The sequence below is a fragment of the Mycteria americana genome, chromosome 8 (genome assembly GCF_035582795.1).
Source record: "Mycteria americana isolate JAX WOST 10 ecotype Jacksonville Zoo and Gardens chromosome 8, USCA_MyAme_1.0, whole genome shotgun sequence".
NCBI lineage: Eukaryota > Metazoa > Chordata > Aves > Ciconiiformes > Ciconiidae > Mycteria > Mycteria americana.
In genome coordinates this window covers 27,970,812-27,997,212 of record NC_134372.1, presented here as the reverse complement: position 1 = coordinate 27,997,212, position 26,401 = coordinate 27,970,812, and the positions used below count along the sequence as shown (strand labels likewise).

General features: G+C 48.0%; 1 protein-coding gene across 1 annotated transcript in view; it reads right to left on the bottom strand.

Annotated features, from left to right (window-relative positions):
- Positions 1 to 26,401, bottom strand: part of HYDIN (HYDIN axonemal central pair apparatus protein) — a 148,253-nt gene that overhangs the window by 50,629 nt on the left and 71,223 nt on the right. Inside the window, exons 18-23 of the mRNA XM_075511037.1 lie at positions 22,597 to 22,835; positions 19,959 to 20,214; positions 17,869 to 18,012; positions 15,972 to 16,115; positions 14,773 to 15,086; positions 1,458 to 1,650 (exon numbers count right to left, since the gene is read on the bottom strand). Coding sequence (XP_075367152.1) covers positions 1,458 to 1,650; positions 14,773 to 15,086; positions 15,972 to 16,115; positions 17,869 to 18,012; positions 19,959 to 20,214; positions 22,597 to 22,835 — 1,290 coding nt within the window. The remainder of the gene's footprint in view (positions 1 to 1,457; positions 1,651 to 14,772; positions 15,087 to 15,971; positions 16,116 to 17,868; positions 18,013 to 19,958; positions 20,215 to 22,596; positions 22,836 to 26,401) is intronic.

Below are 26,401 nucleotides of genomic sequence, written 5' to 3'. Positions count from 1 at the left end.
TCAGTGCTGGAGAGCTGAGGATCTCTGCTGGGTCGTTCTTCTCCAACGGCACCTTCCTGAAGAAGGCAGCTGAGATGTTTCCTGTCTTGCAGCAGCTGAGAGCTGGTATTTAACCTCAAAGGTGCCATCTTTCAAAAGGAACCTCATCCCTGGGTTTCTGATCCCTATTTATAAGCGAGGGCTTTGTGATTACTCTTCAAGTTTAAGAATACCCGCTTCTTTACTAATGTGAAGAAATGCTTTTTGTTGTGGCCTTGATTTCAGCAGAATCTGCAAGAATATTTATGGGACATGCTTAGACCTAATCAGAGGCTACATCTGCCCAGTAGATAAAGCACTAGGAAGGGCAGTGTCTTCTCACATTTCGATGTCCTTTCTGTCATCCCCACGTTTTCAAACCCAGCAAAGCTTTGCCAAGTGTATATTCCCAAAGATGCTATCCATACCTTTCCTAGGCCTGTGGTCTCCTACCTCCCCAGGGAGGTTATACAGCTATCACCTTGGTACAGAGACACAAGCAAAAGATGAAACTGCAATCCAGATGTATTCTCTGAAGCAATTTTGGATCCTACTTAGCCGTGTCCACTTGAATTTCTCTGGTTTATTTGTGCATACATGGTAACAAAGCAGGAAATAAAGATGATTTCATGCTTCTACCTGTAAACATTCAGCCACGCTATTCTTTATGTCTACAGGGTATCATTTCTTCCGATTCAGAAAAAATGTGCAGAGATAACTCTGCACATTATAAAACATTAAAACTGTCAATATTTCCATGTAAGCAGGTGCAACCCTTCTCCTTGAACTTAATGCCAATGATGGCACTTCCTGAACTTCTCCTTACATCCTTTTTTATTGCCCCAGGAGCAGCCTCTGTCCCACATGATGCAGAACAAGGCGCCAGTTCCCACTAGCACCAAGGTCAAGCTCCAAAGCACCGAGGTTCACCAGGAAGGTCAGCAGACCAAAGGCTCTCTTCCATGCTACGAGGAAGAGACGGCAACTGCAAAGTCTTGTTTTATAAAAGACAGCTCTGTGGCTGTCACTGCAATACAGAGTCTTGGGTGAAGGCAGAGACGTGAAAACAGGTGGCTCTAGCTGGGGTTGAGAAGGAGGTACGTGGAGATCAGTACTTGGCATGGCTTGATACAGGAAGGGAACTGGAAGCCTTCCCATCACGATGCAGATAAAAGCCTCATTTTACATTATAAAAAAAAAAAAAGCCAAAAAAATCCCAAACTCAACATAGGTCAGTAAGATCTGAGTGGGCTTCTCCAAGCAAAACTATGCCATTCTCCCTCCTCAGAAGCCCTGTGTCCAGCCACTGGCCCTGCTGCCCAGCCTACTATCAGGGCACGTGACAGCAGGGCAGCAAAAAGGGAGGCTGGCACGAGCACAGCTTTTTGGTGGCAAGCTGGGGAAGGCAACACAAGTGGTAGGTGTGCAAGAAAATCTACCTTTGCTTCCAGGGAGTCATCTGCATCTGCTGGCTCTTGGGCAGGATCCCCTGCTGCTCCCAGGGCTTCTGCTGGCTCCTCCACACCTCCATCCCTGGAGCTGCTCTCTGCAGACACCGAGCGCTCCGACCAGGCTCCCTCCTCCTTTGGTGGCTGGGGTTTGATGAAAAATTTAGGTGCTGGAGGGCTGAACCTGGAAAATAACATAACTTTGGTCATGGACCTGCAGTGGGAGGGAGGGAAGTCTGCATGAGCAGCTCCTCAGCAGGATGCAGCCTCTGGGTGGGCACTGGTGGTGTGAGCTTGGTGATGGGTGTGACCCAGCAGCTCTGAAACCAGGATGGAGCAAGTCAACGCTTGGGGCTACCCAGGGACAACACGCCTCGCTGCTGGTAAAGCAGTGGTGCAGGCAGCTGGCAACTGGTTGCAACAAGGAATGGAAGAAGACAGAGGCGAACACCTTGTGGAGAGGCAAAAAGGAAAAGAAGAAAGGAAAAGACAGACAAACTGCAAAAAGGTGAGACAGACACAAAGGGGCAAATCCGAACAGTGATGAGCCAGTACAGACCCACCAGTGCCCTCTTGGAAGCACCCACCGCTGCGGACTGTGCCTTCCCCATTCAGAGGGCCAAAGCAAGAAATTGTGCAGCTCTACTAGATACTTAACCTGAATATTTTCCCTGACAATTACCTGCAGCCGTAGGTCAGTACAAGCAAGCGGCGACACTGGTGGCTTTCTCTAAGCACGATCAGGCAGGAGCGGGGATGGAGCCTGCAGCCTGCTGTGCCCTGACCAGACAGAGCCCAGCACGGCTTCAGGGGCACCCATGGAGTCCATCATGGGACACCCTCGCACACACAAGGCCACCAGCAACACGGAAAGACATGTCAAACAATTCCAGGCAGAGACTCACAATTAAACAGCCCATTGATCCCTGATGAGCACCAAAGCAGCAGCAATTAGTACCTTGGGGAAGGAAGTTTTGGTCCTTTTTAATCAATATGCAGCAAATGTCGATGACAAGATTCAGCTCCCTGCTGTGCCACAGGTATTCCCCGGTTGCAAAACAACAGCTCTAACTGCACCTCATGCTAAAAGGGCAGCAGCTCTGCTAAAACAAGGTTATAACCTTGTTTTATAACCTTGTTATGGAGCACTTACCAACGGTGTGATTACCTCCCCAGCAGTTTCTAAATGCAAACCGTTTGAGGACCAATTTGGCAAATGATTCAGCAAAGCAGTTCAATGGCTTGTTTTATGAACAGAGCTGAGTTTATAGTTTGACCAACATCCATCAGTAAAAAGTATATGGTTTAATGTTTTCAAACATTCCCAGGTGACTCAGATCATGTTCCCTGTTTTAAATCACAGCAGGTGCTCACAGTAACTCTGCTCATATTTCATGGAAGGACACACTCAAACCATGCCTGCCTGTCACCATGCCTGTTTGCAAGTGTTCCCCATAGGCAAACAAGGCAGATTTTTACAGCAACCTAGGTGCTTCATTCCCAGCTGGAAATTCAGTGCCTTTAACAATATGCTCCCAGGTGAATATCTGTCTTCAGCTTTGTATCTTATTATCTAAGGCTGGTTTTCATTTCTGGATTAGACGCTCTGCTCTTCATAACCTGAGAGGTCCCACCTGACTTGTCCTTCCTGCAACCACACACAAGAACAACACTTGGCCCAGGTGAGCTCCTCCACAGCCCTCCCTCTGCCTGCTGCTGGGACCCTACGGGGGACCCTGAGCAAGACCTCGGCACTGTCCATGTGGAAGAGCAAAGCAGGACTGGAGGGGACAAAGGTGTTTGCTTGCCCCTGCAGAATATCACCCACCTCCAGTCCTATCTGCGCAACCTTCGCTCCTCTCAGCTGAGACACCTTAATATGGGTCAGGGTGCACTGATGGGTGACCAAACTGCTCAACACCTCCAGCAGCTGCTAACTTGGGCATCTGTGTAAGGATGAAATAAATTCAGCTCAGCTGTGACAACAATGCCTCTGGGCAGCCCACAGCTGAACACTACTTCTCCTGCGTGATAAGGAAGATGCCTGCAGCTATAGGGGTACAAATATCCAGGGCCAGGAGCATCTTGAAGCCCTCCAGCTATGCATCGGTCCACACACCAGTTCAGCACATGAGTTTGGCCACCATCACGGTGGCTGTCCTGAAACTGCTAGCTGCAATCCATCTTAGCGAGGAAATGAAAGCATGGCTCTTAGAGCTGCTTGTGATAAAATACTGCGGGTTAATAACAACTCCTGAGGAGAGGTAAACCCCCGAAATGGAAAATCCATAACCATTTATTAGATTACCTTTAGTTTTATAGAATGGTTTGAGGCAACTTCACAGGACCGTGGTGCCTAGACAACAACAATATTTTTCACTCTAAAGTAGAAGCCCTGTGGGAGCCGGTGCTGGGAGATGACGTGATTAGCGAGTCCTGCTGCAGAGAAGCACAAAGCACTCTGGGGGACACACAAAACACACAAAGCACGAGGGACTTTTTCCAGTGGGGTAAAGTCAAAATGAATAACAAGAAGTGTAATGTGAAAAGGAAGGCAGCGAGGAACCCAAGGTGTCAATAGAAAGCTGACCCCTGGGACAAGAAATCCTCCTGCCACTAAAGGAAAAGGGGTTATCTTAGAAAATGAGAAGGAAGGGGAAGATAACAAGATGTTCAGCATCAGCCCAGGCTTCAGGCAGCTCTTTCTCCGATGTGAATCAGGACTTTCTGGGCATCCTCCAGCACCTTCAGGCTAAGGCTGTGAATGCAGGGAGGAAGACAAAGAGCAGAAAGCAGTTCGTCCACCTGCAGAGAGGACCCATCCCAAACCAGAGGGGCCAAAGGGCTGTGGAAGTGCTTCCACCAGCACTGTGGAGCTGAGACAAGGAACCTTCTGACATAAGCAGGTCAGCTGGGAGCTGGAGGGGCTGAAAGCAAGGTGTCAACCCCTCTGGGTCCGTCTCACCCAACCTGGCCACCTCTCAGATGAGACAAAATGCATCCAGGAATTAACAGTGAGGATTTAATGGTAACACGGGCAGATTGACATCAGGGAGAAAGGAGTCCTTCCTGCTAGGGCCAGGACAACCTTCTGCCACCCACCGTCCCCAGCCTCTGAGACATTAGAAGAAAAAAATATCTCAGCCTATATCCTGTTTTCTGAGCCTGCTAGGGACACAGCTTCACATCACTTCCCACACCCGCCTCCCAAAATAGAGGAGCTAGAAGTCACACCACTTCTGCAAACTACCTGTGAAGATTCATGCGGGATGACATGACTCTGCCAGCTCAGGCTGTGCGAGAGTCACTCCAAAATTGTAACGGGAATGCCCAAGGTCCCTGCAGCCCCTGCCAGCATCAAGGACATGTACCAGAAACCCTTCACATTAAATACAAGAGTTTTAACAGTGCTGAGACTGCTTCCTTAGTGCATGGTACCCACATGCGGAGTATCCTTGCCCAGGCCCCCAAGGACCACCCACTGGTGCACCCATTAGGCACAGCCACGGTACCGGGTGAAAACAAGCCTCCCAGCAAAGCATGAGCTCTTTTCAGGTTATCACAGGGTAAAGCACCAGAGACTGCATGCCCATGAGGCACCTAAACAGGCTTACAGGCCCCCACGATGCACTTATTTCTCCTTCAGGCCATCAGATGTATACTAAAAAGGCACTTTGGAGCAAGCCACGGACAGCTCAAGGGTGTTTGCAACTGAAAGCAAAATAAAATAATACAGGAATAAACTGAAAACCTTCCCAGTGCATCGTGTGGGAACACTGGACTTGAGCTGGGCCACCTGGTCAGTAGCTGAGGAAGGTGGTGGTGATGGTTTGCCCTCATCAATAGTGACTATTAAACTGCATTTTGTCCAAATGGCCCTGAAGCCTATTTCTTTGCTAGGATAAATTCCTCTGCTAATCTCAGGTTTGTGTATTTACTGAACCTCCCACTGAAATTCAGACCAGGCAGTAGAGAGACAGAGAAGAGAAGCAATATCGCTGCAGTGAGATCCGACACCTCCAACTTCTGTTTTGCACATGCTGGAAATGATTAAGCTGGATTCGGCATTCATCTGAATGCAGCGAGTGGTCCTGGGGACATCCCACTGTGACCAAGTATTAATTAGCTTGCAGTTAATATGCACTTTTAATGGCCGCTTACTTATTTGAGTCAAAAAAATGTCAGTTTTGAGACATGAGGGAGAATTTTGATTTCTTGTTTGAAAGTAGAAATTGTGCAGGGATGCTACTATGGAAAAAGAAGTGAGGTATTCCATGTTCCTGGGGCAGCAATCAAAACTCTCCAGCACCTTTCAAGCAGGAGCCACAGGATTTGATCTTGGGGTGCACCGAGAGTCCTTGGCTCCTGCTGAAGCCCACAGACCTCAGCTGTACCATCACTTTTGACAACGAGTCAGAGGAGGGTCTGAGGCCCCTCAAGCTCCTTCTGACATAGGTCATGCCTCTCGCAGAGTATTTCCATGGGATGTGGCTGCAGGCTGCAGGTGCTAAAGCTCCTCAGCCACTTTCGTCCAACTTAAGCTGGATCAGGGACAGCCAGCACCGCAGGAACAGCAGTTCTTCATGGAGATCACTCTTAGGCAGCAGTACTTGCCTCTCTTGACAAGTTATAGCCCTGGAAGAAGTCTGCACTGACTTTACTGGAGTTATTCTGACTTGCACTGATTTTACAGACAGCAAAACATTGCCCATGAAGTCCTCTCCTTCCTCATGCTTCGCACATCAGCCAGGTGATTTATAAGCATCAGGTGAGGCAGTAGGAAGCTCCTGATTCTCTATCAGACAGAAAAATACTTCTCAATCAGACTCTGGCCAAAGGTTGCTCTGAACAAATCAGTAGCTTTAACAATAGATACAATTCGTAGTCTTTGTTCAAAATTAAACAAGCCCCAACAGCTGTAATTTGGAGATACTATTTGAAGTAATCAGCATCAACTACAATCTTATCAGCTACTTAAAAAATGAGCTCTGCAAACAGACAACTGTATTGATTCCCATAACTGATAGCAAAGGAGAGATGTGCTCCAGCCATCTTTGTGGCAGGGATTTGGACATTCACCATTTTAAGATGTCTTCATGGGGGCAAGCCTGAGGGCTTAGCAAACCACAAAGGGTATGGCTGCCTGGGTTAAAAATATTAGGAAGCAGTAGGGAGCTAAAGAACTGGTTGAGCATAACCAGCTGAGAGCAGCAGGCTGGTCCTGCATGCATTAGACAGGCAAGCAGAAGGCTCCCAGCCACGGGAAGAGAGATATTCTTGATCTATCTTCTCCTTAGGGTAAAGGTTGCAGGAGACCAAAGCTGGATGTCAACAAGTTTGTGAAAGGGATGACCAGGACACAGCCTGAGATGGTAGGGAGCAGACTGGGTGGGCTTGGCAGGCCAGCTTCACCCTACAAGAAGCCAAAAAGCAGCTCAAGCCTGAGCTGAGGCATCCTGGGGGTTGAGGACATCCAGGGGCTCTGCCCAGGCAACCCCTGTGCTCCAGGTGCCTTGCTGCACCCCACGGCAGCACGCAAAGAGCTCGCAACCCCTGGCCAAGCAACCTCCAGAGCACAGTGGCTTGCAGCTGCACCACAGGAAAACCAAATCACGAGGACAAGCTCACAGCACAGCTGCCGGCCTCTCTGCCCACCAGCTAGCATCACTGTCCCTCCGTGGTGCCAAGAGCAGAGGGAGGAAAAGGAGGGAGGTGAAATGACAGCACGACCTGAAGTCCTCACCTAGAAGGAAATGTCCCTGCTAGTCTCGACCGCTTCTGCTGAACCCCAGAAGGTGTCTCCACCAGCCCATGCTGATGCAGGCTGCCCAGCACTTCCTGGGCAGGCAGCGATGCCACAGCCCAGCAAGCCCTCCCAGCAGGACTCTGCAGTGGGTCACCACGGGGAAAGGCAGGAGAAGGTAAAGCAGCAACGATAACGAACACAGAAGAAAAAACAAACCAAAAAAAGCTTCGGTTTAATATATTTCCTAGGGTTGCATCCCAAAATAAATCAGACAGATGCTGAAGCTCCACTCCGCTGAGTATGTCGGCATCGCCATCCATCCCCTGTCTAGAAAAAGCAGGGCTCCTCACACCAGCAGAAACCACACATTTGAGGCTGTGCATGGCTTTTACCCCGTGTAAAAGGCTAATTAACATCACTGCTGAGTTATTATTAAAGGTCACTCACATGGTACAACATAATTACCCCCTGCTTTACTGAGAGCAAGGCAGACGTACTTCCAGGAACATGCCCACAGTCCAATGGACCCACTGAGCTCCTGCTGACAGGGCGAGGGATGACCAGACAGAATTGGCCTGGTCCAGGCGACACTGGGGACAGCTGAGGACAAGTGTGGGGTGACAGCTGTAGAGAGCTAAAGGCTTCCCCTTTCTTTGCCCCTGGCTGCCTCCCTCCAAGTCAGGAAATACAGATTTATGGTGATACATTCTCGACATCCCAAAGACCTCACCTGGGCTGTTTGAACACAGGGTCCATACTTCTTAACCCAATTGCTACTTGTTCTCTGAGTTGGCAAAGACAATCCACCTGCTTCTGTGAGCAGCATGACCATCAATGCTCCTGCACAGCTACAAGGGCAGTAGTAACAGCAGTTCTTCACACTGTGGCTATTTTCAGGGTTGAAGAGTTGGACCAGCTGGATGAGAGAGCATTTTTCTTTTTTTAAACGGGGTCTTTTAACAGAGTCTATCACAGTACAGGGCAGCTCCTCACCTAGAGCACGTGGAGCTGGTGGCCATGGCAGTGCTCCCCTCCCAGCACAGGGCGGATCTCAGCACAGGTAGGCAGAGCTCTTGCATGAGGTGCTCTGTAAGCATCAATGGCAAAGAAAACATTGGGGGACCAAAATGTTGGCTTTGGCCATTGCTTCTGCTCCACTCTGGGACAATCTCCTGCATCCTCTGCGATACAACAGGCAAACAGAGCACTGGCACGTGCTGGGCAGATCCCACCCTTTCTGAAAAAGAAGTATGTTATGATGTCTTGGGAAACTATCTCCCCGACTGACACTCTCCTTGTCTGCCTTAAACTAGCCAGTAAGCAGCAAGGGACCTGAAACCCACCCAAAACCATGCTGTCTGTCCATCATCCCAATATCAGCCTCTCAAGCGGACAGAGTGGCTGTACAGAAGGATGAGCACCAGTTTCACTGTCTTGTGAGGGTCCAGCCTCACACAGGACAAAATCCCCATTCTCTGGAAGGGTTTTTGTTGTAAATCCCTATCTTGGCAGCAGCCAGCTCAGGGCTGAAGATGGGACCCAGCAGGAGCGCTGGGCTCTCCATCACCTCTGCACTAGGAAGCACCTTGGACTAGAAAGAATCAGCACAAAAATCCCCAGATTTATACCCGAAAACATGTGATGATCTGACACATGGATTGAAATTTGGCTTGAGCCCCTAATCGTAAGAGTTTAAAGATTTCTCAGCTACCCTGTGAAGACAGGGATGCACCAGGAAAGAGCACAGTGATACTAAAATGACACTCTTGGGCACAGCGATGCCAGTGGGTTCAGAGGGATTTTCCCTTAAGGAAAGCTGTTTGATGCACAGCTTGCAGGAATCAGGAAAAGACTGAAGGGTGAGAAACAGCTGGAGAAATTAAGAGAAACAAGGTCTGGAAAATTATGTCACCTTACTTATCATTGCCACATGCAGTGACAGCAGGTCAGCAAATAAACAGGAGTAAATAGCCTATCCTGCCACCCAGATTTCATCTGACAGCTTCCCTACTCAGTGCTCTGCCAGAGAGACGAAGTGGAAGTGACAGCAGCGGTTCCCAAATTGACACTCTTGCTCTGCCCCAGCCAGGCTACGACAGTGAGCTGTTCCCACAAACAAAAAAACAACAAACCCCACCCCCCACAAAAAATCAACACTTTTGTTTCATAAACAGTAAAGCTCTGCAGAGATGGGCCTTGAGCGGCAGCCCAAAGGGAATTAAAGCACAAGCCACCCAGGCAGCACAGGCATAATGTCATTTGTAGGGAGAAAGATGCTGTTTGCAATGCAAACATACCTCAGGTTCCCACTGTGTGCCTTAGGTAATGAAGATGTTCAGAAAGAAAAGAGAAGTCAGCTGCTCCCCAGGTTTGCTAGCTGAACATCACTGGCAGAGCAAGAAGTCACCTTCCATCCAGCGTTTGCTGACCAGCTATAAAACCAGAAGGCAACCCCCATCCAACCGCAGCCTGGTTGGGGCCTGGATGACACATGGACATCTCCCATGCTTTGTCCTGATGGCATAGGACAAAGCCAGGAGACAGTCAGCTGCTTGACAGCACCTTGGGTGGGACATGCAGTGCTTTTCACCCAAGCAATGCTCTCTCCTTCGCTTCCTCTGCCCTCAATCCACTCCTCCAACACCCTGGGGCTGCTCCCCAGTCTACCAAGGCAAAAGAAAGCTCTCAGGGTCTGTCACCCTTGTGCAAAGGAGGAGGCTGAGTCTCTGAAAACCCAAGTGTAACAGTTAAAGTGATTCCCACGCAGCCATTCTAGGCTCTAACCTCCATTGCGATGGCCCAGGTAAAAGTCCTCCAGGTGTTCAACGGTGTAAGCGTTGGTCAGAAGCCCTGGGGCAGCAGAAGCTGTCTCAAACCTGCAGCTTCCCAGCAAATGAGCTGGGAAAAAGCAGTGTCATGCTGGAAGGCACAGAGGTGGAGGGTGCATGGTGAGGGTCACCATGCTGAAGGTGAAGGTAGAGAAGAGAAGCTTACAGACATGCTGCAAATGGGAAGTCATCACTCCGCAGCCTTTGTCCTGATAAAGCATCACCGACCCCCACACAATATCTAGGTTTATGTCTCTAATATAGACTTGGTAACAACATATGCTCACTTACTCCTGGCTCCAAACCCCTCCTTGGCACTCACTGTATTCACTTTTCATCCTTTCTGCGGGGGGGGGGGAACAAGTTGCAAATTTCCCAAAGTCTCCCTTGCTTCAGCTCCCCAGTGTCTCTGTCCACGAGTACAGAGCCTCTCCATAAGCTGTTCATGGCAGCCAGACTGCCACCCCAGAAGCGAAGCCTGCCCAGCACCCAGCCCTTGCTCCAAGAGACTCCAAGAAATAAGAGGCCACTTCTCTGTTACACTGACCAAACCGCTTCTCTGCTGCTGCCAAACCACACACAGCTGAAGGACGTATTCAGCAGCACATTTCCATCATGATTCAGACCTCCTTTTCTAAGTCACCCACGGGATTTAAGCAGTTAGCACCCATGGGGCTACCAAAGCCCAAAACGTACTGCCCCAAGGAGCTGATAGCACTGGGAGATGAGAAGGGGGTATGCTCTACTGTCACTCATCTGAGACTCCCCAGCATCAGGGGCATGGTGGATGTATGTATTTCTGATGTATATTCTCACTGATGATGTTGCTACTTCTCCCCTCCGGTGGCTGACAGAGCACTGCTGTCAGATTTTTGCCTTGCACTGTTTTTCACTGTCTGCATTTTCCATTTCTTCCTTTTTATAAAAACAACAAAGCAAAACCCCCATCAAATATAATACAGAATTGGGGTTTTTTTGTCAGTAACAAGGCTGGGATCTGGCTCGCAGGGTCCCTGCAGTGCAGCCTGCCAGGGGACATGGAAGGAGAGTGGGCAGAGGCATGAGAAATTACTAATGCTATAGGAAGACCCACTTGGAGGAGAAAGGCTCCTGGTTTGTTCAAAACAAATTGGCCAAGAAAATCCTGAATGGAAAGGAAAGAGTAATTTTCTACATGTTTAGATTTCTCCTTTTCCCAAAGAATCTACTGGCAATTCATTACACTGGATTTGTAGCCAAGAAGTTCCAACTCTCCAGAGATGTCAGATCAACACATGGAGGGGGTTTGACATGTGCCACGGAGGTGCAGAGCTCCCTGCATGGACACATGGACCGCTCAGGATGCATTAGCTGTCCTCTGTCCCGGGGAGGGAACATGTCTGGTATGAAGGGGACAAAGAGGTCATGCAGGAACAGCAATGCTCGAAGTAAATGACAAGGCATGGATCCTTAATAAAGGATGAAAACTCTAGAGAACAGCTAAGTTTGGGGATAAGCCTTTGGCAGCCTTTGTCACAGATCTCTAAGAAAATCCTTGTATATCCTTTGGATTTAATGTCTTCCTTTTGATGGGAATCCCAAAGCTGAGGAGGTGGATACTGCCCTTAGAAAGGACAAACCAATCCTTGCAGAAGAAACCTTTAAGGTAAGAAACATGATGAAATGTTTGAATTTGGCTCCATATCTACTATCTCCTGCTACATGATTCTGGAGATCCATTCCAACACTGCAGAAAACATCTTGGTGCAAAGGCTTAACTCAGCTTTGAGCTACCAAAGGTCCAAGGGGTGAGGAGAGACTATTCTCAGTCTGTCTCCAACCACACAGGTCTAGAAGAAGAGTAACCGCAAGAGATTTATGGCTCAGTAGTGTCAGAGAAGGGGTATGGGTTGGCTTGAGTTGGGCATGTCCAATCACACAGCAACAGTTGGACTGTGTTGCCTATATGATTGCTCTGCTCAAAGTAGCAGCAGTGACTAAAGAGTAAGGAGGAAAAAATGGGTTGAACAATTAGAAGAAAAAAGATTTATCACACCGAGTCTTGACCAGGCAAAGAAATAACATTTTTCTCTCCTGGCCAAAATAAATGTACGTGTCTGATTGATGCTGGGAGTCTCTGATGATGGGCTCCAGCAAGGCTAGGTGTATGGATGGTTAAATTCTATTGATCTCACCTTCATGAGACCTGGTGTTTGATTACCTTGATGCCAGACTGAGTTAGTTTGATCTGATAATTTAGAATACCAACAGTGCTTAATGTGGACCAGAAATAATATCTGACATGCTGCCCTTCTGCTGGGCTCTTAATGAGCAATTTGAGGTGTTAATAGCTTGGAGACCATCTTCATTTCCAGCTCTGCCACGGAAGATCACATGGTGTCTGCTGAGGGGCCCAGAGAGAGTACATTACTGTTTAATTAACATGCAGAGCAGAAAAGGGAGCTGTCGTAACGTCCACAGTGCTAATGAGCCAGCAAAGGGGCTATACCAAACCCTTTGGAGCAGAGGCTGCTATCTCCTGCCAGATGCTCAGGACCCTCAACTGCTACTGACTCAAGCCGAGTCAGGCGACTCAGCATCCACTGGAAGAATGAGCACCTGCAGGCTCAGGTCCAGCAAAGCCAATTTAGGTGGTGTCCTGGTTTCAGCTGGGATGGAGTTAATTTTCTTCCTACTAGCTGGTATAGTGCTGTGTTTTGGATTTGGTAGGAGAATAATGTTGATAGCACACTGATGTTTTGGTTGTTGCTAAGTAATGCTTACACTGGTCAAGGACTTTTCAGCTTCCCATGCTCTGCCAGGTGCACAAGAAGCTGGGAGGGGGCACAGCCAAGACAGTTGATCCCAACTGGCCAAAGGGCTACTCCATACCATATGATGTCATGCTCAGTATATAAACTGGGGGGAGTTGGCCGGGGGGCAGCGATTGCTGCTCGGGGACGGGCTGGGCATCAGTTAGCAGGTGGTGAGAGGTTGCATCACTTGTTTTTTTGGTTTGGTTTGGGTTTTTTTTGTTGGTCTTGTCTGCATCTCCCCACCCCGGGTTTTGTTCCTCTCTCTCCCTCCTGTTAATTTCCTTTTCAATACAATTTATTATTATTATTATTTTATTTCAATTATTAAACTGTTCTTATTTCAGCCCACAAGTTTTCTAACATGCTTTTCCGATTCTCTCCCCCATCCCACTGGGAGTGGGGAGGGTGAGTGAGCAGCTGTGTGGTGCTTAGTTGCCGACTGGGGTTAAACCACAACAGGTGGAGACAGGGTAATTAAAAGCTGAAAACTGATTCAGAATTCACATTTCAAAAACCTTAAATTGGTTCTAAAAAAAATAAGAGTAAAGACAAACAGGCAACCGGCCAACAAGTGGGCCCAAAGGAAATTAATTCCACACAGGCTTCGCTGTAATGTGCTTGTTTCTCTGTTATTATAAAATATATGCATTGTTCTATCATCAAAATCAGATTTTCCCTGTAGCTTGTAATTAAACCCTAATCCAATTTACCAGGAGATGACAGGGGCCTCCAAGCAGAGCTTACTGCCCTGCTCCCCTTTCCCTGCCCACCTCCCTTCACCTGCTTTTGCAGACTTCCCTCTGCATTTTAGGGTCTGTTCTGAAGGTGCCGTGCATCAAGAAGAGTCCCCACTAAAGACTTTTTACTTGGTGAGATCCAGCTGAGAATGGGCTACCCCAGTGCCCAGGTCTTCTCCCCCAAGCCCTCCTCATAGCCATAGCTGATTTCCAGTTCCCAATAGGTTGTCTCCTCTGAGCCAGACCCCAATTCTCTAAACAAAACCGTTTATCGATGATCTCTATTATTTGTAATAGCAGCACTTCAACGTACATTGGTTAACTTTGCTCATTTTCCTAGGGCATTATGGAAAAACCATTTGCTACTGTAATTAAAACTGCCCAGACTAGACTTTTGTACTATGCAGAGAGGCCACAGAGGAAGGAACTGCTAGAAATGTGGTTATAGATGTGCTCCAGCATGACTGCAAGATTGCTCTTGGGCTTGGAAACCACAGATCAGCACTGGATGGCCCTGCTCCCTGCCAATGTTCAGACAAGTCCTCCCACCAACGTCTACAGCTGTACCCGAAGCCACAGCAGAACCTGCCATTTTGCTATAAAACCCTAAATAGCTGTTTTGTGAATGTGACGTGCAGTTTAACAGATGAAAACTCACTTCACCAAGGTAATGTTTGCCTCAGTCCACAAAGGACTGAGAAAGCAGCTTTCCACACCAGCTTTCCTTCCCAGGGGAACCAGTCTGGGGGCTATAGCAAAGCAGCAGCAAGAGACTGGGACAGCAGCACATCATTCTGGTGGCAGTGCCTGTGTAGGTTCTTAGTATGAGATTACAACAAATAGGGTTGGCAGGGAAGGAAAAGAGGTCACATTATATATCTGCTTGTCCAAGTGCCTAAGCATGGCTTTGTAGCTCCAGAGACAAAGCAGGATTCTAGGTTACGGGCTATGCAAAAAGTGTTGGTAGTGCCTTACAGTCCCAGCTTGGCTGGAGAATGTTGCTCCCTCCCCAGCATCAAACTGGTAGAGATCACCTGTTCCCTGAGCATCTAGCCTGACCATGGCTGTAGGTGTTATTTCCACAAGGGAAAGTTGAAAGCAATTTGTCAGATCCCAGGCAAACAGCCTTGGTCTTTGCAAAGTATAAACAGGACACCAGGAAGGAGAAGAACTTTAAGGAGAAGGCAAAGGTGCACGTACCTCATCTGGTGCATGTGGCTGTCTGTCAGGAATGACCAGTGGTACTGTACAAGAAGTGGGCTGCAGTTGGTCATCTCGATGTAACGCACTTGTTCAGTGTCATTCAAGATGCAGCCAAAGTCCAGGGCCATGGTCTGGATACGGAGATTCGGAAAGTAGACTTCTCCCCGAATGGTGACCTGCTCCTCATGAGGGTGCTCGAGAAACTGTATTTTCAGAGCCTTCTCTGCTACCCGGATATTCAAATCCTTTTCATAAGCAGGGTTAAATCTGATGGACAGATGAAGTTCCTCCCCTATCTCCAGCTTCATGGGCTGTAAGGAGGTGAAGAGTATTAATCACCAGTGTGATGAAGTCCCAAGGTCTGATGGCATGAAATGTGTAAATATTCAAAGTGTGACCCCAGCGTGGCCTTCTCAGTTTGTTCTTTATTTTCTTTACAGTGTGCACCTAACCACAAGCACCACAACATTCTTGTCTGAGACTATCTCAGCTCACGTCTCTGTGCTCTGCATCAATACAAGAGGGAAATAAGTATTGTTCTACTGAATTCCGGACCCACAAAACCTATATGCTAAATACATAACCAAATCAGCACTCTGGCAAGCCAAGGCCTTTCGCCCTGACTCTAGAGGAACTCCTTTATCCTCACAGCACAAGTGCAACGGCATTGCAGCCTCACCCTTGCAGGTGCTAGTCACCGGCACAGCACAGAAATGGTGGCTGTGCCTACATCAATATGTTTAGCAGAGCCCATATCTGACACCTTCCACCGACAACGGGGCAGGTGCCAGGCAGCAGCTGGAGGAGCATCCTTGGCCTTCCTGAAAGCATGGCTGCCCTTGAAGGGAGCAAGCTGCTCTTGAGGTTATCTGAGGATGGCTGCTGGAGAGCTGGGATGGTTTCCAGGAGACACCTTTACTACATGGCTTGCCCAGACCTAGGTTTCCTGCTCCCCTCTCCTCATGTCTCAGACCCAGGACATATGTCCCCAATTCAGATGATATTTTGTTTCCTTCAGCAACTCGTTTTGAATCTGATATAGTTCAGGCCAGCGTACTGCTGACTCACAAAGAATAAACTTCTCTACTAGAAGACCTCCCAATGGTCTACTAGACCTACAATGTTTCTACTAGAAACACACCATCACACTCCTCCCTCTTCAGACCCCACCAGCAGGAAGGTCCATGGCTGCTCACCTGAACATCTGCAGGGAGGGGCTGCTGGTCCACATCGCAGATTAAGAAGGGCTGCTCTAAGGCCAGGACAACACTGAGTGGCAGGGAGGAGATGTTTTTTAGAGAAAGAGGCTTGTACTGAAGAGTTAGGACATCGCTGGGTTGCTACAGAAACAGGAGACAAGGAAAAAAGCCAGCCTGAAATGGCCATGGACCCCCTTCCCCTTCTGATGCATTTCACATTTTTCAACCCCAAAAGTGCATACATCTCTATTTACTATTTTTATTAGTTACGACCCTTTTAGAAGGTTTTTCTCTAAGTAATATCAGATGCTTTTCATGTTTAGAAACCACAGCATCCCCCAGGGGCAGGGAAACAGTCTCGCTTACAGATGAGGGAATAGGACCCTGAGAGGAGGCAGCTGCTTGAACAAGATCAAAATCAGAAAGTGAACCCAGGCTGTTTGTGTCCAGTTTTGTGGGACATTCTCTTGGGAAGAATGGCACAAGATGATTTTCATTCACATACAGTAATTTCTTACAACCTTATCAGCTCTAGTAGCCTCATAAAAGCAGTGATGCTAGTCAGAGGAGAAAAGTAAGCAGGATTCAGCCCATAGTGGAGAGCCTGCAGTAGCCTAAGGTTAGCTTTGAACATTTACATGCACGTACAGCCAGCTACAAACCTCAACAGTCCGGCTGCAACGTGTCTCCTGCTGCCCCTGCTACAGTGACAAAGTGTCTGTAGCCTCAAAGCTAAGCTCAGCCTAAACTATTTCTTCCTGTTTATGCACTGCTCTGGGCTTCCTGCATGGTTTATATAAACTAGACAGTGTTTGGGAAACTAGTTCTGGGTGTATTGATATCAAACAGCTGCAGTGTCATAGCACTCAAATCGGAGTGCGTGGCATTCAGCAGACCACAGGCAGACATCAGGGATAGCTGAAAAAGCTTTTAATTAAATCTGAACTGCCTGTTCACAGGATTTTGCACTTCTCTGGATGCCTGGGAACTTGAGGAGAGACCTGAAAACACAGAAACTAAATAATGAAATATCTTCTCTTTTTCAGACACCTCACAGGAGAGGGAAAGATGATGCAAGAGTCAGGATCCAGAGACTAAAGGGCACCTGCTTTGCATTGGTGTTATCATCACTGCAGCTGAAGGACATCTGTGGGTCCTTTGAAGGAAGTGAGGCTTGGGGAAATACAAAGAGCTAGCATCCATACCAACAGCAGAGAAGGCAAAGAGAGACAAGAGATGAGAGTTTTTCTTCATCAGCCTGAGGAGTTGACAGGAATCTCAGTTTTTCTCAGCTTCCCTATAGGATGGGTGTTCAGACATCACTGTGCCTTGGAGGATCCTCAAAAACCTCCCTTTATACTGAGTACAGAAACTGGTGTCTCTCTAGAAGTGGCCATGATCCCCCTCTGCAGAGCAGCAGTAATCTCAGTTTTACTTTGGTGAAGTTAAAAAACAGTCCCATCTCTAAAAACATCCTCACTTACTTTACAAAGCACCTCAGGAAGCATGAGGAGGGAGTTTACCATTGCTCAGCTGCAGCGATCTGCTCTCCCACCTGCAGCCCTAGCACACAAGGTGGCTGTGCAAAGCCCACGCTGTTCTCATGGGTCCCACACATCTCACCCTGTGCCCTTGGCTCAGCAGCTTAATTCTGTCTCCACATCAAGAAAGGCAGAATAGAGCTGGTGAGACTGTCCCCAACTACAGAGGAGTGAAATAATGATCTCAGTGTTAATGGCAAAAGCTTGGTCCCGCTAAAATCAACAGCCAAAGCCCCATGGACTTGGAGAAGCTGTTTAACTTCCTCCATTCAACACAAGCGCACACATGCACCCCATGGGCTTTCAATCATGAGCCACGCTATTAAATGCCAGGATGCGATCAACAGACTTACCTTCTCCACCCGGAAAGTGATTTCTCTGGAGGACATTTGCAGAACGGGGGCAACAAACTCGCACGTGACATCCACTTGCATTATCTGTGCCTTCCCTGCCTTGCTCCCTACAATGGCATGACACAGCAGCCGCTCCTTCACTACCTGCATGCAAGAATCGCAAGTCACCCAGCAGGTGCTAGCAGGGCATCCAGAAAACACATTGCATTTGCTAGCCACCGAACCGTCGACATAAAGGATTTTGGTAGCCTGGGTAAAAATCATGCCATGGGATCTTGGCCATCAACCATCAGCAGGTATTACTGCCATAAAGTTACAGTCACTGGTCTCCTCAGTAGCCCCCTTTCTTTTTATGCTGCACCCTATTTATTCTGCATTCAAATGCCCATACCACTACACCCTAACATCCACAAAAGGCACTTGTGAGTCATGTGCTGTCTACAATTATAATAATTACTGCCCCAAATTACTAATGTTGCAATGTGCCCCATTGCTAAGCATAATGCTTACAGAAAGCTGTAGGAACTGATTTAAAACAGGGATAACTATATTAAGGGAAACAGGTGATAGAAGGGCCAATGCCAGCAAACCCTCCCTTGGAAGATTAGTGGAAAGGATACATGGGAAAAACCCAAACAGCCAGCTTTTCAGGTAAAGAGGGGACCACTCATTCCTAGGATGTACTGTACTCTCCTAGAGGTGGTTTTAAAAGAAACCTCCCCAGGAAAGACGTCTTACACTTCACATGAAAACACTCTGCTTAAGCTGGATGTTCTTACATTCAAGACTTTTTCCTGATTTCTCATGATTTCACTTCCTCTGATACAACACCACAATCCAACTCCTCCTCAGAGCCTACAGACTCCAAAATCATCTGTGTTGCACGTACAATGCAGGGAGTTGGACTTCTGACCAACCTGAAGAGTATGAAGTTCTCAAGACCCAAGGAAAGTGGAAAGCCCGCTCCCAGGGTCTTGGCTTTGACTCCAGGAGCCAAGTAGCCACAGCTGAGCTCACAGATCCCCTTTCAGCCTTCCAGGCAAGATACCCTCACCAGTGCTCTGATCACTTTATTTCCTTTCTGGTACCTTTTTCCCTCTTCAGCAAAACCTTTGGGCTCAGAACTGCAGAGGGACAGTCCTATCGCAGCCAGCTAGGTAAGTAATCAAGTCTTCCTCAAGCTACCACTGAGGCAATCCTTTAAAACACTTTTCAAAACACTAGTATCAGCAGGAGCTTAATGGAGATTTATTCCACATTTGCTTAAACATCTGTGGCCAGTGGTCCTGGAGCCAGGGAACACATGCCAGGGTTAGATGGCAGCTTCTCTGCAGAGTTGGATTTCCCCTGGAAAGAAGGGTCCAGGGACACCCAGTGACCCTGCTGAAATCTCTCCCTCTGAGCTGCCATCCAGAGGTGCTGCAAGACCTGGCTGCCCTTGGGATACTGGGGCTGGCTGAGAGCCTGGGGCGAGCTGTTATGGAAATATCGACAAAAGTCAAGCTGTCAATTGTAATGATCCCTGGGAACAGTTTCCCATGTGGAGAACATCATTCTGGTCATTAGGGCTGACACACTGTTCATTTTTCTCCTCAGGGACTCAGTGCTAGACAAGCCCTCTGCCCATGTTTGTCTACAGAGGAAAAATGATGCTGCTCCCAGAAACTTCCTCCCTTCACAGGTGTTTTGTTTTACTCACTGCTTCCCCCAGATATATTACTTTGCATTTTATTAATTTACTTTCTGCCTGTACTCCTAGTCTAAGTGTAACTTATTTTCTCTGCCCTTCCTTTCTGCCTCAGCTCGCAACACCTTGTAACCTGCTGTTTGCCCCTGAAATAGCAGTACTTCCTGCAGCCCGTATTTTGGTAACAGCAAGTTGAGTTTATGGTAGCTATGGAAACATGAAAAAGCCTTAGCAACTGATGGTGGCCAGCAAGGAAAGCACCGGTGCTGCCATGGTAACTTGTGGCGTTAAAGTTTCTTGAAAGCACTTGCTCCTTTTCTCAGGCAAATGTCAAGGGGCTGCAGAAGAAGTCCCAGTGGAGGTGATCTCATGGGGAAGGCTCAGCATTCGTGGGGGACCTTACCTGGGGAGTGCTGGAGGAGCCTTCCAGCATCATCTCCACAGTCTTGCCCGGCATCAGCTCTGCCCTCAGTGGTCTTAGCTTAAACACGGGGCAGGCAGGTTTGGGGCTCTGGGAGGAATCTTTGCCCTTGTTGTTACCGACAGCAGGGAGATGATCACACTGGCGAAATGGGGTGAAACCTTCTGTTGTCCAATAGAGCTGATGGGTGCGTCGTCCTTTGTTTGTTATCTTGAAGTGGTAACAGCAGGGATCCAGGCTAGAAGAGAAGCAGAGATGGAAAGTGTCATGGGAGCTGCTATTTCCCAGCGGTCACTCAGCTTCAGCACCCTGATGGTGTTATCTGACTGCACCCTCAGCAATAAAACCACCTCCAAAAAGGCTGACCTAGCTCAAAGCTTCAGCAAAAGCCAGACCTTGGTTGCCCCTAAGTTTATCACCATCCAGCAGCTGGTCTGTTTGTGTACAGCAAGGAAAAGCTTCATGAAGATCATCATCTCAGTTGCTGCAGACAGAGCATCACCAGCCTTTGGTGCTTAATACTCAGGGTGTTTTTCCAAGGTGCTTCCTGCAGGTCTTGCTGCATCAGATGCTAAGCTGGCCTGTCCTGGCTGCAAGTGGACGGAGGAACAGCTTCGCTGCCATTTCACCTTGCCCTTGGGAGCTGCTGCCTCAGATGGCCTCCTCTGAAGATGCTATTGTGGAGCTGCAGGGTATATAGACTCATCTGGTGATCTGGGCACCACCTGCCTTGCTGGTGGGGCCCCTGCCCTGGCACCCATGTTAGCCCCCTCATCCCCCCATCCCTTAGGGAGCATCCAACCCTCATTGCCCCCAACTTATCACCCTTTGCCTGAACAATGCAGCTGGTTTTGTGTTTTAGGAAGATAAATGCACTCGGAGAACATAGGATTAACAGAAGCTTCCCCGATACGAACACGGCAGCAAGACCAGGTCTAGCTGCTGAGGGTATGGAGCAACAACAAGAGATGAATAACTAGAGCCAGATATAAAACAAAAAGAATATTCAGTGGAAATTGATTCCTTCGTGTAAAGAAACACTAATTGCAGGCTAGTCTGGAGTAATTATTTTACCCTCTATAAATCTGAGCATGACCAGGAAATTAATTGTTCCTGGAACTGTTATTGTCTTTATGAAAGGTATGGAATACGTGGCTTACAAAATGCATGTCTGCTGTAAGCAGCTAAATACAAACACAGAAGTGATAGTATAGAACAAACTAGTCTTTGAAACACACTGTTAAAAAACGATGTATACAAGTTTAGTATGAAATGGTTTATGTTGTAGACAGCAACAGATGAAAGCGTGGAGCAGCTCCGGGTAGATGCAGAATTTCTGGTTCTGGGAAAGCCCATCTCATCCGAGATGTTAGCTGGGTCCCACCTCAGCTCACTCCGTGACAGCTCTGCAGGAGGCAGCAATGGCAACAACTCCAAACAGAGCCTGCAGGCGAAGACGTGAAGGGGTGCAGACGACGATGACATGAACCACTCCAATATTGTCCCCTGCGTTGTGTAGCCAACTTGTAGCTGCACAGAGCACAGGAAATGCTGGACAAGCACCACCCTCCGTGCAATGTCCCTCCTTACGTGGATGGCTTATGGGTGCATATTTAAACCCCCAAAATCTAACCTAAATGCTTAAGATAGGATTAATCTGCTCTTTCTACCCCAAAATTTAGGTATTGGAGCACTGTGGACCCTCTTTGCAGCCAGGGAAAGGAACAGGCACCTCGAGAAGATGGTTCTTCTCGTCCCAAGAGGTCTCCAACACAAGGCAAACAGCACTTTGAAAAGGCTTATTTTTCTCCCATTTATAAGGAAGTGCCTGGTTTCAGATACACACATTAGGATCAGTGAATCCCCTCCTCCAAGCTAAGCTCTTTCAATTAACACTCTCAATTTATCCTGCCCAACCTCAGCGGACTTCTCTTCTCCATTTCAGAGCTGGTCCTGCAGCCACCCTTGCTTGCCCATGCCTCGGGCTGCCGCTGCAGTGTTGATGGAGGAGACAGGAAGGAAAGCAGGCAGAAGAAACAAGGAAAGAGTGAGTAAGTCTAATAAAGAGCAGCCCAGCAGGGAAGCCAGGGAAGACAAGTGAACTGAGGGATGATACAGGGTAAAGACAAATTCTGCTGCTCCTCCAGGACTCCCGGGCAGAGGGGAAATAAAACAGCACCATTAATTTAGTCGAGGACTTGCTAACAAGCTACCACCAAGGTTTTTCGCTGTTGTGAGATGGTATTCCATAGTGAGTGGAAAAGCAAGCAACGTTATTGCAGAGGGAAATATGTTTATACTTGTAACGTAGTGCTTTCCAGCTGGAGGCTTCTGGGACCTGCTGTTTTCCTCCAAATCTTTATTTGATAAAGTGAGGAAATAAATGTATTATAACTAAGGGCAATTCAGCGACAATTTAGCAACTGGTTTCCATTTTGGTGGCTTTTGAGGGTATCTAACAACTTTCAAATGGCCATAAAATGTTTCTAAAGGAATTCCTGTGGCTTCAGCTCAACAGAGCCAGGACCTTGAGCACTGCAGGAGAACTAGCCTGAAGGACTACAGCAAAACTCCTCCTTGCTGAGCCCACGGGAGAAGAGGGAGCTGAGAGATATCCTACCTGAAGTGGGGTCCCAAGTTGAGCTCTGGAGCAAAGGGTTTGTCGGTAACAATCGTAGTGCCAATGCCGACAGCCCGGACAGGGATGACATAGGCATTGCTGTTCTCTATGAACAGGTTCACCTCGTCCTTGAATTTCTCAGTGTCATCCAAGTTTGCTATGACAGTCACAGACACCTCGGTCTCAGGGGGGATCACTCCTTTACTGGGTTCAATCCTCCAGCGAGAGCATTTGCCAGCCTGTAAAACAAGACAAACACTAACTTAGGATGGAAATCATGGACCCTGGTCTCTTGTGGGGTGCAGGAAAAAGAAGGACTAAAGACATGAGGGTAAAAAACATAAAGGCTTAATTTCCCTAAATCTAAGCTACAGTGTCTGGAAACAGCAACTATACGGGAGCTTATACAACCTGTATTTTACCCTCCTTTAACAGACTCACTTCATTAACCCAGTTTTGCCCAACCCAAGGGATGTTCATCCTCAGGAGAAGGCTATTCCCCCTCCAGTCTCTCTTTTGGAGTGCGTGCCAAGGGAAGCTACTTTATCTCTCCTGGCTTCTCGACAACGGTGGCCAGGTTTGCATAAAGGCTCAAGGCCAGAGGAAGCCAGGACCGCCCAAATCCCACCGTGGCAGCCACACGGCTGGGGGATACTGCTGAAAGCCTGAAGAACAACCCTGCAAAACCAGTTGATCAAAACCCCAACACCAGAGTCTTCTTTCCCAAGAGTTCAGTCTTCTTTCCCAAGAGTTAGGCAGTGCTTCTCAACAGCCTCTGAAGGACTAAAGCACTCAGTTCCCACTGATCATCAGCTGCAGCAAGGTGCCCCACTGTCTTTGGCTTTGGAAAATTCAGCTATAAATGTTTACAGCAGGGGATTAAGGAAATAAGCAGAAAGAAAACTGCAAGACATCTGCCCTATGGGCATGGCCCAGACCTCCCAAGCACTCTCTTCCTCTGATTTCTCATGGACCTCCCTCTACGGATGGGGCAATAAGGGCGCTGGACCCCCGATCCATCTAAAACCACATTCACAGGGAACAAGCTTGCAACAGACAGAGAGAAATGCATGCAATGCTCCCTGGCCAGCACAAAATGCACTGGGATGTGCATTCGAAGTGTCCATCACAGTGTTGGTGGTACCTGCACGCCGCAGTTCAGTGCTGTGTTTGGGACAACAGGCACTACTCACCCAAAACACTGCAATATTGTAAGAGAAGAGGGGTTTTTTTCCCTTTTCTAATAGAAAGCAACGCTGTGCTTGGAGGCCTGACAGGATCCAAGCAGGTGCCTGATCCAGGTGAAGTTAGCTTGAGTTTCCATCCATCAGGCTGGAGGCACTGAGCTCTAACAGGACACCAGCCAGCCCAAGGGAGAAGAGTATCAGAAAACCAAGCAGCACTTCAAAGTTGTGGAAAGCATTTTAAATAACCCCCCAAAACGACCTCTGCTAACGAGGATAAGACTAACTGGAGGCCAGGGAAGCAATAACTTGCTGAGCATTCAGGGTCCCAGCAGCATGTGTAGGTGCCCCAGCTACGATAACTCCTTAGGCTGACTGTGCCCCACATGGAGAACAGGTCAGGTCTGCATGCCTGCATCCCAGGATGGAGCATGCCAAAGGCATCAAAATTATTCCAGGCACTGGCAACATTAATAAACTCAGCTCCACTTAATTTGTCCTCTAGAGCTGCAAGAGAACGTCTTAAAAAAAGCAAGATGAGAATGGGATGGAGGAAGGTAGTCGGCACAGGCTAAACACTGGGGCTCTGCTTCTCCACGAGGACCAGGCTAGGCTTTTTTCACTCCTACATCTTCCACATTCATTATTACCTGTAACCTACTCTCCACTTTTCTTGTTTAGGACTTCATACTCTGTTAAGGAATATTCTTATATTCCCTTTGAGGTCTGGCTAATTATCATTTTGGTTTCTGCACCCCTGACACTCCTTGGTTGCAGAGGAGAAGCAGTACTCAAAAACCAGGCTGAACCCAGGGTGTCTAGCTAGACTGGAAGACGGCACAGCAAAAGCTGTCAGCAGAGCTCTGCCTGCTTACCCAGAGAGACTATAGTCATTGAGCCTCCTGAAACCATCAAAAAATCAGCACCAAATTCATTTTCGTCTCAAAGGCCAGTGATACACACAACCCCAGGCAGGTAGACAAGAGAAGACTGACCTCACTGACCCCATAGGATCCCACCAACCCTCTTCTGCTGTCCCTGCATCCCGTGCAGAGCTGATCACTAGCCTCAGAGGCATCCACTGTGCTGCCATCAGCCAAGGGCTACCCAGCCAACATGTTCATGCCAAGCTGGTGGGTGTTAGGTTTTCATTGACATTAACGTACAACTTTTCCTCTGATTCATGCTGACACAGGGTAGCTCACTTGAAAAGGAGACTTGATAGCTCTGCTCCAGAGGTGAATCTACAAGTCTGCTATCTGACAAAGCTCGTTTATCAAAGCTTGGCAACAAGCCGGGCAGTAAATTATACCCAAGAAACTATTACTGAGGAATAATGATAGGCTGTCTTGATGGAGCCAGACTTCGAATTTCCCAGGGTGACCCAGCGCAGACCCACCATGCCCTGCGAGGCCAACAGCCCACTCCGGAGGAGCATGATTTGCATTGTGTCCTCATTCTTTCAGCTAGCATTTGGTGTGGGTCCAAGGGGCAGCACAGTGCATCACTGAACAGGAGACCTGCCAGGACCAAAAGGCTCTGCCAGGCCAGATTCACTCAGGTTTCTAGGTCAGCTTCTGCCTACACCCATCCAGGCTGTGTACCAGAGACAAGAAATCTCATGGAGCCATGCTAAAAAACTCAGTCGCTTTAGAGACCAAGATCTAACTTCTGATAACATCCCTGCTACTTGCTTATCCCTGAATGCTCTGAAAAATGATGCAATAGCTGTATGTACTGGATAGACAAAGACAGTCGCTATTTTTGTCCCTGTAGGAGCTTGCACTGTTGGACATCAGAGTCCCTGAGTGCTAGGCAAGTGTAGGGATCAATCATTTAATCAAGAAGTTCAATGCTGAGATCATTAGCTTCTCCCAGGACAGAATTCCACTGTGAATAAGAGCTGCCAAACTTTGGTTATAATGGACACCAGTGTGCACCTGAGAGATGGATGGATGGCTGCCCTAAAGGATGACTGAGGAGCCATCACACTCGGTTCTCTCAAAGCTACTTAAAGCTAGTTAATTACAATGATCTGGTCATTCTGGCCTTGCACAACTGAAATCGGAAGCAGAACTCTAATATTAAAAATGCAGCTGTACTTTACCAAGCCATAGCTCTAGTGAGAGAGCATTCACACCTTGTCAGGCTGACTCATCACTCCTCACAGAGGTTGCATATGAAGGGGAAATAAAAACCCATCCTACATCAGCTGTGCACACAGCCTTGTCCCAGTTGTTTTAGCAGTCCCAAGGTGGGGGACCCTGCATTCTTCATTTCAAAGCTACTCTTTATCCACACAAACTGCCAGTGGCAGAAAACAGCCCAAAAGCACCCGGAGCCCCAGGAGGAGGTGGAGATAAGCATGTGAGGCTGGCTAGGCGCTCCCACCAACCACCAACCTCCTCCTGGCACCTCAGCATCAGCATCTCCTTGGAAAAAGCATGGGGACCATTTTGGTTTAGCCTCTGCCCCAGAGCACCATCAAGGGGATGTTTTATGAAATCAAGAGGCAGAGCCTCTAAAGCTAGTAAAAAATAAATAAATAAATAAATAAAATTTAAGTGTGGCACTCTCTGCTACTGACAATGGAGCCTAATTTGTCACACTTGCTTCAGCTA